Source organism: Gymnodraco acuticeps, unplaced genomic scaffold (genome assembly GCF_902827175.1).
Source record: "Gymnodraco acuticeps unplaced genomic scaffold, fGymAcu1.1, whole genome shotgun sequence".
Lineage (NCBI taxonomy): Eukaryota > Metazoa > Chordata > Actinopteri > Perciformes > Bathydraconidae > Gymnodraco > Gymnodraco acuticeps.
The window spans coordinates 57,229-69,591 of NW_022990909.1; the positions used below are offsets into that span (position 1 = coordinate 57,229).

The 12,363-nt window shown below is 42.7% G+C and overlaps 1 protein-coding gene and 1 long non-coding RNA gene across 2 annotated transcripts in view; one reads left to right on the forward strand and one right to left on the reverse strand.

Annotated features, from left to right (window-relative positions):
• LOC117557904 (NLR family CARD domain-containing protein 3-like) overlaps positions 1-5,608 on the forward strand; it is a 29,122-nt gene extending 23,514 nt beyond the window's left edge. The window contains exons 9-12 of the mRNA XM_034233898.1: positions 539-709; positions 2,599-2,642; positions 2,803-2,830; positions 5,305-5,608. Of these exons, the coding sequence (XP_034089789.1) occupies positions 539-709; positions 2,599-2,642; positions 2,803-2,816 (229 nt within the window). The 3' untranslated portion in view covers positions 2,817-2,830; positions 5,305-5,608. The remainder of the gene's footprint in view (positions 1-538; positions 710-2,598; positions 2,643-2,802; positions 2,831-5,304) is intronic.
• A 3,958-nt stretch (positions 5,609-9,566) lies between these two features.
• On the reverse strand, positions 9,567-11,987 carry LOC117557911. Its single transcript, XR_004570767.1, has 5 exons — positions 11,799-11,987; positions 11,011-11,080; positions 10,822-10,930; positions 10,549-10,647; positions 9,567-10,139 (listed from the first exon to the last, which is right to left on the reverse strand). It is a non-coding gene; the product is annotated as an uncharacterized LOC117557911 (long non-coding RNA).
• Between the last annotated feature and the right edge of the window lie 376 nt (positions 11,988-12,363).

Genomic DNA, 12,363 nt, shown 5'->3' on the forward strand with positions numbered 1-12,363 from the left:
AATATGGCTTTCTACCCATTATGAATAATCACACAAACATTACATCTAGTAAAATGATGTTCTCCTCAAATTCATGGGTCTATCCCCCAGAGAAGGACTTCTAGCAGCTCTGCAGTCACAGTGCAGATTAAGGGAAACCATGCCTCCCACATAGCCTACCACAGTTTGCCTATAGGATGTGATGCGTATTGAAGTTATTCACCTTTTGGTTATGAACCAATCTTGGTGCTCCACCCCTTTTTTGCCAGTTGTGTACCTGAGCTACCAGAAAGGCAACCTTAAGAGATAAGATGAGATATAACATGACTCACTCTGTGCTCCATGAGTCAGTGGAGATGCTGTCAGTACTGATGAGCTGTGAGGGAGATGAAGGAGTTGTTAAACATCTGATCAAAGTTAAAGTTCCACATTATCAATGGATTGTTTCTACATCATCTCTGACATTAAAACCCTGTTGAACTGATCAGATTATTAAACCTGGAGTTATTTCAAACAGGAACTTTGTTTTCTAAAGTTACTTCATGTTTTCTTTATTCAGTCTGAGGAACTGCAGGTTGTCAGAGATCAGCTGTTCTGCTCTGGCCTCAGCTCTGAAGTCCAACATCCATCTGAGAGATCTGGACCTGAGAAACAACGATCTGAAGAATTCAGATGTGAAGCTGCTGAGAGATCTTCTGGAGAGTCCAGACTGCAGACTGGAGACCCTCAGGTCAGTAAGGGGTCTCTGCTGGTTCAGCAGTATTGTATGAAACTCAGGGAGGTGTTTCTCTCACTGGGGAAACAGATCAGTGATGTTACCCACTGACTGCAGGCTAGGGCTGTGCGATTATGGCAAAAATCATAATCACGATTATTTGGGTCAATAATTGATATCACGATTATTTTGACGATTATTCATTGACCATTTATTGAACTTTAAAACAAATAATATTTTATCAATAAACAAGATCAACAAATATGTTGGAGCGCACTTCCAAAACCATACTAAACATATATTATTAATATGATACATAAAAATAAATTAGACCAAAATAAATGAAATCAAATATGTTGCAGTGCAATGTCACAACCTACTGAACACTCCTTAACATATAGCCAACATTTTGGTAAAACATATTCAACATATTCCACTCAGTTAAACGTTGAAGGCTGGCCCACCGTCATGGTCCAGAAGTAACAGGAAATAAATGTTGAACTACAATTTAAGACCAAATAAAAATGTTTAGGCCACCATGGCAAATGCTGGTAGGGCTGCTCATGTCATCTCTTAAAGATTTTTTGCAAGAAACACCAGGCTGTTGACATGGTCTGGTTTCAGAGATGAGCGCAGGCAGGTGACGATATTGCCACCTGTACTGAAGACCCTCAGCCACACCCCGACACATGGGGTGACGCCGGCCAATCACAAAGCTTTGATGCGTTCAAGTGCATTATTCTGGCACAGGAAGATTATGTTACAGGACATTAACGATAAAACAGAATATTGTTGTTCTATTTTTATACACATCTCGCGATCGACTGGTTGGGCACCCCTGGGCTAGACCATAGGTCTGTTGTGGTCGCAAATTAGTCCGCTGAAGCCACATCTCTCTCAACTTCCCCACGGCATTTGTCACATAGTGCAGGCAGCGCAGACCTGCTGAAATAATACCGAGACGGCATCGCGTAACGCTTGTCCAACGTGTTGACAAGTTGCTTAAAGCCCTGGTTGCTAACAGTGCTAACTGGGCACATATCTTTAGCGATGTGAAATGTAATGGCACCTGTAATATCTCTGTGTCTCTGCGAGCTCGTCGCGTAGGCCGTTGCTCTGTACAATGCGTCCTGAATCGATGACTGTGATGATGTGGTGGATGAAGTCGAGCGGGCATCTGCTTTTTGTTGTATTACTGCCCGGTCGTATTGCACTTTGTGGTTTTATTTCAGATGATTAAAGAGATTGGTTGTGTTAGCGTGTGGTGCCAACACAACCTGGTAACAAATCCTGCACTGTACTTTGTTTTGCTCCACGTCGGACTCCTGAAAGCCAAAGTACTTGCAAATAGTGGAAATAGTTTGACCCTTCTTTTTAACGAGTTGCTGCTCTTGTTCTGACATCTTCGCTCGCGCTGAACACTCACAACACATGTCACTCCCACGTGGCCGAGTGGGCTTTTAGGGAGGGGCGAAAGCGCACCCAGCAAAATAATCGTATTTTGTCAATTATGCTGTTTTCATAATCGTCGCAAGCCATAATCGTAATCGCGATTAAAATACGATTAATTGCACAGCCCTACTGCAGGCTCTTCCATTCTTCCATCAACTAGAGAAGGCCAGCTGGAAATGCAAAGCCACACTTTAGTAATCAACTCTCTAACAGACAGATGGGGTTTTACAGAAGAGCGGGAAAGGTAGTGTGTTTTTTATGGGATGTATTTAGTTTCTAATGACTGGTTACTTCCTGTCATGCAGCAGAGAGCTGAGGCAGTCAGTCGTAGTGTTTGCAGAGAAGATATGATGGGATGTAAAGCATGAGATCAGGACTCTGAAGCTGACTCAAAGAACAAACACTTATTTTAAACTGGATCTAAAACTGTTGGATTGTGTTCATCTCTACAGGATCAGATATAATGAGACGATCAGAGCCACGATCCAGAAGACCTGTGAGTACTGAAACCATGTCCTCCATTCATCAACTCTTTAATGGAGCATGAGCTCAGAGGAAAACAACACTCTGGTTTCTCTCTCTTCATCATTCTGGCTGTTTCTCTCCATGTTTTATCATCATCATTATTCTCTCTCTCTCTCTCCCTCTCCTCTCAGGTGACAGGAAGTGAAGACACACAGAAAGGTGAGAGGTCGCACCGTGTGAACTGTATTTATTGAGGTGTCACTACAGAATCAAATGTAGTTATTGCTCAGTGTTTTCTGGGATTCAAGACAAATCTAAAAGCTCAGGTTTGATTTGTTCAGTTTATTTATTACGGGGCGAGTTTGAGACGTAGAGGAGCGTGGAGGCATTTAGGAAAATATGAAAGAAGGCTGCAGCTGAGACTTCCTGTTGGCTGTCCTCAATATGAAAGGAACAACAACAATCAATTGTACTTACAGCTTTTCTTAAGAACAAAGATGTGTCACCATAACTCTGCAAACGCATCAGATTTAGGATCCAGTTTTTTGCCAATTACATTTCTCACATTGAAGGAATTCTCTTTGGTGTGTTGTCACAAAGAGAAGAAACCTGAAAATACATGTTTAAATGAAGAAATATATGTAATTATATATCAGTTCATCTGCTGTGATCAATGTCTCACGCTCTGCTGTGATTGGCTGGTACTGCAGTCACATGTTAACTCGTTAATAATCCTTTGGAAATGGACAACGAACTCAGAGGTTCCCAGTGATCTGAATATTTAGCTTTGGTCTTTGGATGTTCTGTTATTGTAGTTTGTGTTCGTTGAGCTGGAGTTGAACTTTATTAACTCTGTTTCATAACTCCAGGCTCCAGTGTTCTTCTCACCTGAACACACACCTGGATCTTCATACAGCTGATCCTCTAACACGACCAAACACTACTTTAATAATATCTTTATATAACCATCCTTCTTTCATGTCATGCCATGTTTGCACACGTCTGCACAGCCCTCCAATTTAAAATACAACTCTCTGTAGTTTTACATATATTATCATATTTACATAAGTGTTGTAGCTTTTAAGGTTCTTTGTATATTTACATTTAAATATGGTGTAAATATTTGTCTAATTCTTTTTTTAATGGTAAATAGTTTTCTTGAAAATACTTATTTTTATTATCTTTATATTAGTGCTGTCAAAATTATCGCGTTAACGGCGGTAATTCATTTTTTAAATTAATTGCGTTAAAATATTTAACGCATTTAACGCATGTGCAGAATGGCCCGCCCCATACGTGCCACCAGTGGCAGCGCCAGGGTATGGCTGGGGTAGGCTACACCCATACCAATAAATGGCTTAGCCCCACCATGAAAAATGATGTTAAAGTAAGCAAAATAAATTCTGCCAACTCGCGGAGTAAATTGCACAGACAGCAGTTAGTAAGATTGATTTCAGTAGCCACGGTTTTGAAAACTTTTGTCACATAGTGATCGTCTTCTCAATAGAACATCTTTGATAACGGCGTGGTGTTGTTGCAGGAAGTCCCGACGGAGAATACTTTTGCTGTAGTAGGTGCACATAACTGGTATGCAGGTTATGTGCGTAATCTGAAATGTGTACCGTCCCTTGTGTCACAAAGCGCATTTGCGTACCGACGTACTTGTGAAGCTTTTCCAGAAGGCGGTTAGATCACCGGACGACAGAGTCGGTCTCCGTGTGCACAGACAGGGCTGCTGTTAACGTCGGTCTGGACAACGGAACTGTGCCAAAACTACGCCAACCGGCTGCGGAGGGAGACTTCCCCCCCCCCCTTCACTGGAGAACTGCGCTAAAACAGCTGATCACAACATTCACACTCTGTGGTCACGAAGTACTCCACTAGCTGCCGCTGCCCCTCCCCCCTGTCGACTTTCCTGAAGTACTCCCCCGTTGATAGAAATCAACGCGTAATGAATTAAGACCCCACGGTTTGATGATTGATAGGTGTGTGGGTTGTCTTTCATTTTGACACGCAGAAAAATGTTATAATAAACATAGATACTGTATGTTAAATGGATATATCCGCCTTCTTTCATTTATCTTTCCATTCCCACAACAATATGCATAAATAAATGGCATATTTTGGACATAGTTCGAATGGTGATTAATCATGATTAATTAATTTTTAAACTGTGATTAATCTGATTAAAAATTGTAATCGTTTGACAGCCCTACTTTATATATGTAACCTTCCATTGCAACTTATTTTCTTATGTTGTTTATGTTCGCACCACCAGATACTAAATCTACTTCCTTGTGTGTGTAAACGGACCTGGAAATAAAGGTGGTTCTGATGAGGGACTGCATTCAGAAGAACCTCTGCTCTACAGTAAACTAACCTAGGATGGTGTCAGCCTAACATAAACATGACTGCGTTCAGATAACAGGTTCAACCAGCAGGGATTCTGAACCAGAGGCCTTTAAATACTCAGGTAGAGTACAAGTACATCAGCATGGTACTTTAGTACAGTACATGAGTATATATACTTAGTTCCTTCACGCCACTGTCTGTATATACAGTACACAGAGGTGAGAGCAGATCAGAGAGTATTGATCCAGTGAGAACAAATACTCTCCTCTATCAGTTGAAGAAGGTCGTCTACAATCTACTGTTGGTTTTATAACCAAAGTATTTCCCTGTTTCTCTTCCAGGTCCCAGAGGGTTACCCGTTGACCCGTGTCCATCTCAAAATGGTCCGCAGGCATCCCATAATCCTGCGTTTGGGGGGAGAGACGTTCTTCCTGTAATCAGAGCACTGGGTTCTCTTGGAGACGCTCTCAAAGTCTTTGAGGACAAAGTCAGAAAAAGCCAAGAAGAAGACATTTGTTGAGCTCTTCTTTGTCTTCATCACCCCGGGTTCATTAATGTCCAATCAAATGTTCCCGTTGATTTGTAACTCTTCTAAAGGAGCTCTGCCTGGTGTCATTGAAACGGTGGTAAAGGTTTGTGTGCATGTAGTGTTTATGAAATGTGATCAGATATTGTTGTAACCTTTAAAGGTCCCCTATTATGCTATGTTTAGCCATATATTATGGGTCTCAGATATATATAAAAAATATATCTATAATGTGTTTTGCTCAAAATACCAAACAGATCATGCATTTTAGAAATCCCTCATATCCCTCTATTTTAGCCTGTTAGAGAAATGCTGATTCGGGGTCCTTAGTTTGAAATAAAACCAAAAAGAGGAGGGGGAGCTTGTGCCTGCTCAGAATTCTACGGAGATAGAGCTGAAAAACGATGGTTGTTACCAAGTGGCTGAATAGGGCTACAGAAGTTGTGGAGGACGTTGTACGTCATTACGCCGAACACGTAAACACTCCCGCTAAGTTTGTTTGCCCCTGTTCTGCTTGAAAGCAAGTACCTGCCTCCTGCAAACTGTTAAAACAAACGCTTGAACTTGTACAATTTTGAATCTGTATTTTTGAATATGGATCTTAAGTTCGCGTGACGTTGAAGTCGTGCTGCTGTACTCAGCTGTAGTTCCTTTATAGCATAACGTTAGCATTTTGCTTCTGGCGGTTAGATTTATGATTAGAACATTATAAAAGTAGGGTAGACATGTGGAGATTATCCGGCTGAATAAAACGTGCATTTCTCAAACAGGTTTGTTTTCCACAGACCTTATTTCGAGCTATTTTCCAAAATCCTATGCAGAAATCCCGTTGCTTTTTTGTCGAGGGAACCCATGCAGCTTACTTCCGGGTAAATACGTCATCCCTGCACCACTCTATTTCCTGCTTTTTTACACATACTTTCTCCAGTACAGGTTAGCTCTGATTGTTAGCGATGCTTGCTTATGTAAACAAAGACCATATTACGTCCAAAACAGTCGGGCATTGTTTCTGATAGCAACATTTCTGATATTACGTCATATTGGATGCAAATCTGGATCAGATCCGTCGTTCTCCCGTTTTTAGAGATATGGAGGAAAAGAGAGAGGGCTTTATTTTCTGACAATTTGTGAGTTCCCTGACACACCGGGGACACATGTTTATGTATAAAATACATACAAAAAGTGCCTTTTGCATGATAGGTTCCCTTTAAAGATGTGTTCTCTGTAAAAAAAATGATGTATAGTTAACATTAAGCTGTCTTTGGCTCTTTTCTGCTGTAACAAATATAAATGTCCCCTCCGTGGGACGAATAAAGGTTTTCTGATTCTGATTCTGTGATGTCTTTCAAATGAAATGCATGAGCAGCTGTGCAGAGAGTGGATTCGGTTTATTGACGATTGACGGGGATCTGTGTCCACAGCAGAGGCCCTGCAGTGGCTTATAGCCTATACCTGAGGGCTGGATCAAATGGTTTCACTGGTATAGAGAATTGTAATGTAAATTAGCTACAGGAAATGGATAATTGGTTAAGTGGTTAGCTAGTAGCTCCCAAGCGCCTTTTTTTCTAGGCGCAACCAGGCGCCAAGAGTTGAAAATATTTCTACTTTTGGAACGGAGCAGCGTGCAACGCTTGTCATGTGACGAGGAACAACCAATCACAGCCGAGAGATATCTTTACTTTTATGGCTTAGTTGAATACTCGATTCTGATTGGTCAATTCAGAACACGTGACACGTTGATAATCCAGAACAGACAGACCGCTGTCAAGGATTTATTGACCGTTGTTAAGGACGCTCACATCTGCAGAAAGAAGTTCGGTCGATTTAACTGTATACAGTTTGGCCGAAAAGCAAACTGCAGGCATTTCAAACTGGGACAAGAAAAACAGCGGAGAAGTAACGGGCAGAAACCCTCCTTTTTACGCAACGGTCCAGACATAGACATCAAACGGCGACACATATTCAGTTGCCAGTTACTTTGGCATTAGGGCAGGGATATCTAGATACTTTCCAAGGTTTGACATCATGAATTGTGCTACTTTTAAAGCAAGCAACGAAGTTTTCAAATCTGTAATCAAAAAGCTCCTCAAAAACGCTATCGAAGCAGTTCCTGCCGTTGCTACGTTAGTTCAAATAGTAACAACAGACTATTTCTCTTAGCGGATGCATGTCATTTTAAATAAATAATAGCGTACTATTTTTTAAATCAATACAAAGATTTTCTAAATCTATAAAAGCATTTCAATTAATATTGGGAGTCATATCGTTACTTTGTTGAGAATGTGGCCGTGTGATAAGCGGGATAATGTGCAGCGACTTGGTCATTATGGGGAATACATAATACACAGCTGCAAACACTTACAGAAGGTTAATGGGCAGATAGAAGGTTAATGGGCAGATAGAAGGCGGCGGCCGTAACACTGCATTACTGCCATCAGGTAAGCACACAACCATCCATCCATCCATCCATCCATCTTCTCCCGCTTATCCGTGGTCGGGTCGCGGGGGTAGCAGTTCCAGCAGAGAGCCCCAAACTTTCTTTTCCCTGGCGACATCAACCAGCTCTGACTGGGGGATCCCAAGGCGCTCCCAGGCCAGCGAAGAGATATAATCCCTCCACCTGGTCCTAGGTCTACCCCTTGGTCTCTTCCCAGCTGGACGTGCCTGGAACACCTCCCTAGGGAGGCGCCCAGGTGGCATCCTAACTAGGTGCCCGAACCACCTCAACTGGCTCCTTTCGACGCGAAGGAGGAGCGGCTCAACTCCGAGTCCCTCCCTGATGACCGAACTTCTCACCTTATCCCTAAGGGAGACACCAGCCAGCCTGCGGAGAAAACCCATCTCGGCCGCTTGTATCCGCGATCTCGTTCTTTCGGTCATGACCCATCCTTCATGACCATAGGTGAGGGTAGGAACGAAAATGGCCCGGTAGACAGAGAGCTTTGCCTTCTGGCTCAGCTCCCTTTTCGTCACAACGGTGCGGTATAGCGACTGCAGTACCGCTCCCGCTGCTCCGATTCTCCGGCCCATCTCACGCTCCATTGTTCCCTCACTCGAGAACAAGACCCCGAGATACTTGAACTCCTTCACTTGGGGTAAGGACTCATTCCCTACTTGAAGTGGACAGTCCATCGGTTTCCTGCTGAGAACCATGGCCTCAGATTTGGAGGTGCTGATCCTCATCCCAGCCGCTTCACACTCGGTTGCGAACCGATCCAGTGAGTGCTGAAGGTCGCAGACCGATGAAGCCATTAGAACCACATCATCTGCAAAAAGCAGTGGTGCAATCCTTAGTCCACCGAACTGCAGACCCCCTCCCCCATGACTACGCCTCGAAATCCGATCCATGTATATTACAAACAGGATTGGTGACAAAGCGCAGCCCTGGCGGAGGCCAACCCTCACCGGAAATGGGTCCGACTTACTGCCGAGGACTCGGACACAGCTCTCGCTTTGGGAGTACAGAGATTGGATGGCCCTGAGTAGAGACCCCCTCACCCCATACTCCCGCAGCACCTCCCACAGTAACTCCCTGGGAACTCGGTCATACGCCTTCTCCAAGTCTACAAAACACATGTAGACCGGATAAGCGTACTCCCAGGCCCCCTCCAGGATCCTTGCGAGAGTAAAAAGCTGATCCGTCGTTCCACGACCAGGACGGAATCCGCATTGTTCTCCTCAATCTGAGGTTCGACAATCGGCCTGACCCTCCTTTCGAGTACCTTAGAGTAAACTTTCCCGGGAAGGCTGAGTAGTGTGATGCCTCTGTAATTGGCACACACCCTCTGATCCCCCTTTTTAAAAAGGGGAACCACCACCCCGGTCTGCCACTCCTTCGGTACCGTTTCCGACTTCCACGCAACGTTGATGAGACGTGTCAACCATGACAGTCCCTCAACACCCAGAGCCTTCAGCATTTCCGGGCGGATCTCATCCACCCCCGGGGCTTTGCCACTGTGGAGTTGTTTGACGACCTCAGTGACCTCCCCCCGGGAGATTGGTGTTGATCCCCCGTCATACTCCAGCTCTGCCTCTAACATAGAGGGCGGAGTTGTCGGGTTCACACAACCACAAAAATAATATTCTCAATGACAGCCATGCATTATAACTGTACAACTCTCAAGCAGGAACAAACATGCTCCTTACTGTTTTAATTTATATAAGCTTGATATGTCTGCCAGCAGGTGTCCCTCGTTTCCCACTAATCTTGGGTTATGCTTCTCATTCTCTGTTAGATGGAGCAAAAATCATTCCTGAATTATGTATTCAGCACATTTAGTGGGATTATTTTCAGTAATACTTTAATAGATTGTATTAAACTATCATTTATATTTCTTCATTAAAGTGATTTTTCCTCCAGTTTCTGAATTTCAATCTACAATGCTTTTTGGTGTAGGGCATGGGTCGGCAACCTTTTGGAAAAAATGTGTGATCAGTGTACACTCTCTACCACTGCTTACCTCTAATGAGCCTTGGTAGAACTAGTGTCCGAGTCATGGGGTCCAGAACAGACTGAAGACATGTGGAACAGAGGACAGGCATGGTTCGATGTACAGGGAACTGGAACTTTGAACAGGTGTTTTCATCTTTTCTGCCTGAAGATTCACAAGTTCTTGATCAGGTGTTTGATGTGGGCTGGCATGATCCTTTCTGCATCGATGAATAAAGAAAACAAAGAAAACGTTTTTAATAATAGTAATGATGGTAACAACAATAATAGCAGTATAACTATTTATATAGCACTTACACATTTGCAAAGTGATTCTCACAACAAAAATAAAGAACAAAACAATATCAACAATAAAAGAATAGGAATGTCAAGAGACAAAGAAGAGGCCGACTACAAAAGGTAGACTCAATGGCTCTTGATGACATCAATGAGCAGTCCCAATAGATGCTGTTGTATAAAAAGAAATAGAATAGGTCCAGATTTCTTCTATTTTGTGTTGGATAATTTGTTTTATTGATTGCTGATGGATGTATATATATAGGGTTTAATCAACAGCAGTAAAGCATTAAGTTGCTAAATGAACGTACACTGAACTGTAAAACAACTTACCACTATTTAGGAAAGGCTCTGATCAGGAGGGTTTACTAGTAGGAGAGCAAAGAGGTGGAGGAGGTCTCTGTCATGTACAACCATTGGTAGATGTTACACCTGAAAGAAAGATAAGGAAATAAGAGAAGACAGGAGGACAAACATCCTCTTGAGTAAAAGACCAATCATGTCAGGCCTGTTTTTTCAGTCTTTACAATGCTCTGTTGGAAAATACATTCCAAAGGCTAAATTCAAACTCAATACCATAAATAACTGGGTACCAAAGTGCTTTACCTGATAGAACACGTTACACATGGAGCAGCAACCATACGGCTCGGCCTTTTGCTGCATATCATCTCCTCCCTCTCCACTGTTTCCAGTAGATCTCTACTGTTCAATAAAACTGAAGTTCCCCAAAAAATCATATTAAAAAAGTTAAAAACAATGACTTGCTGTTGGCATTGAAATGGATTAGAATCTCACAATTTTCCTGGATGTCAGGAAGGCGTTCCCTTCAAGTCCGCAACCAGTCATAGGGGTTCAAATGCAAAGCCTAAACAATGACAAGAGCGGGAGACTTACATTTTGCAATTATATTTTTAATTCATACCAGAGCAGTGTGTACATAGTACACATAGTACCTGTACGACATGCAAAAACAGATCAAATCCCCTGAAAGACTCACACACTTTGGTGATGTCCTCATCTGATAATGTTTCATTTTTTAGCAGCAAAGTAACATTACTCAAAGTATATGTCGGACCCAACTCATTTACAGTATGTTTTGCATCTCCTCAACAATGGTCTGTATCATTGAGTAGAAAAAAACTGTCCCTAAAATTTCAGGTAGATTAACACACATTTGTAAGAAAAGTTCACAATGAAGCACAAAAACCCTTTTTGTATTAAGCTAGCTGCCACACAAAGTACAGCTTAACATGCTAACCTTTGGTAGAGAGCTACAGTTAGCTAACTTCATGTTCAACACAAAACCTCTAATGGCATTACATTGACGATTTTAAACAAAACGTAACTCTCTCAACTTGTAAGATAACGTTAAGTTAACTTACCCTTAAATAACTACATCACGTTTTTCAGGGGAAACACAAACTGCAGAAAACTTTAGCTGCTAACTGTTGTTAGCTAAGACAGCTAGCTTCCTAGCAAACGTAAGGTTAAGTTAACATCAACGTAACGTTGTAAGAAAGCAAAACGAACCTTCGAGAAAGCTTTTACTCTCAGAATTGGTGAAATTGTGTAGTGTTGCTTACCGCGTTTCCCAGTAGACAGAGTTGTCAGAGCGGTGCCTCTCAGAAGAGCAGCCGCTGGGCGGAGTCACAGAAACGCTCAACTGATCTTCACTCCTCGACCGTTAGTGCCAGTCAAAACATACCGCTTTGTTTCAACCACTGCCGTATCGCCGTTCCCCCGTGTCATCCCCTCTCTGTCTGTCTGTGTCTGTTTCGCCAGCAAGACTGCTGGTAGACCAGCATAAATACCAGCTAAAACCAGCATAGACCAGCATGACATCCATGCTGGGCTATGCTGGTTTAACTGACCAGACTGGTCTTGAACCAGCAAGAACAGCCTGACCAGCTTGTCCAGCCTGGTAAACCAACTAAACCAGCCTAACACCAGCTAAAACCAGCTAAAACAAGCAACCATCTTAAGCTGGTCTATGCTGTTTTTTTCAGCAGGGAAGTACGGTTGAAACAGTTAGCTATTATATAGCTATAAGTAGAGTTGAAACAGTTAGCTAAAATGTAGGCACTTCTCCACGGCCTCCACTGCGAGAGGAAACTGCAGCCTTTCTCTCCTCACTACCTTCTGTCTGTA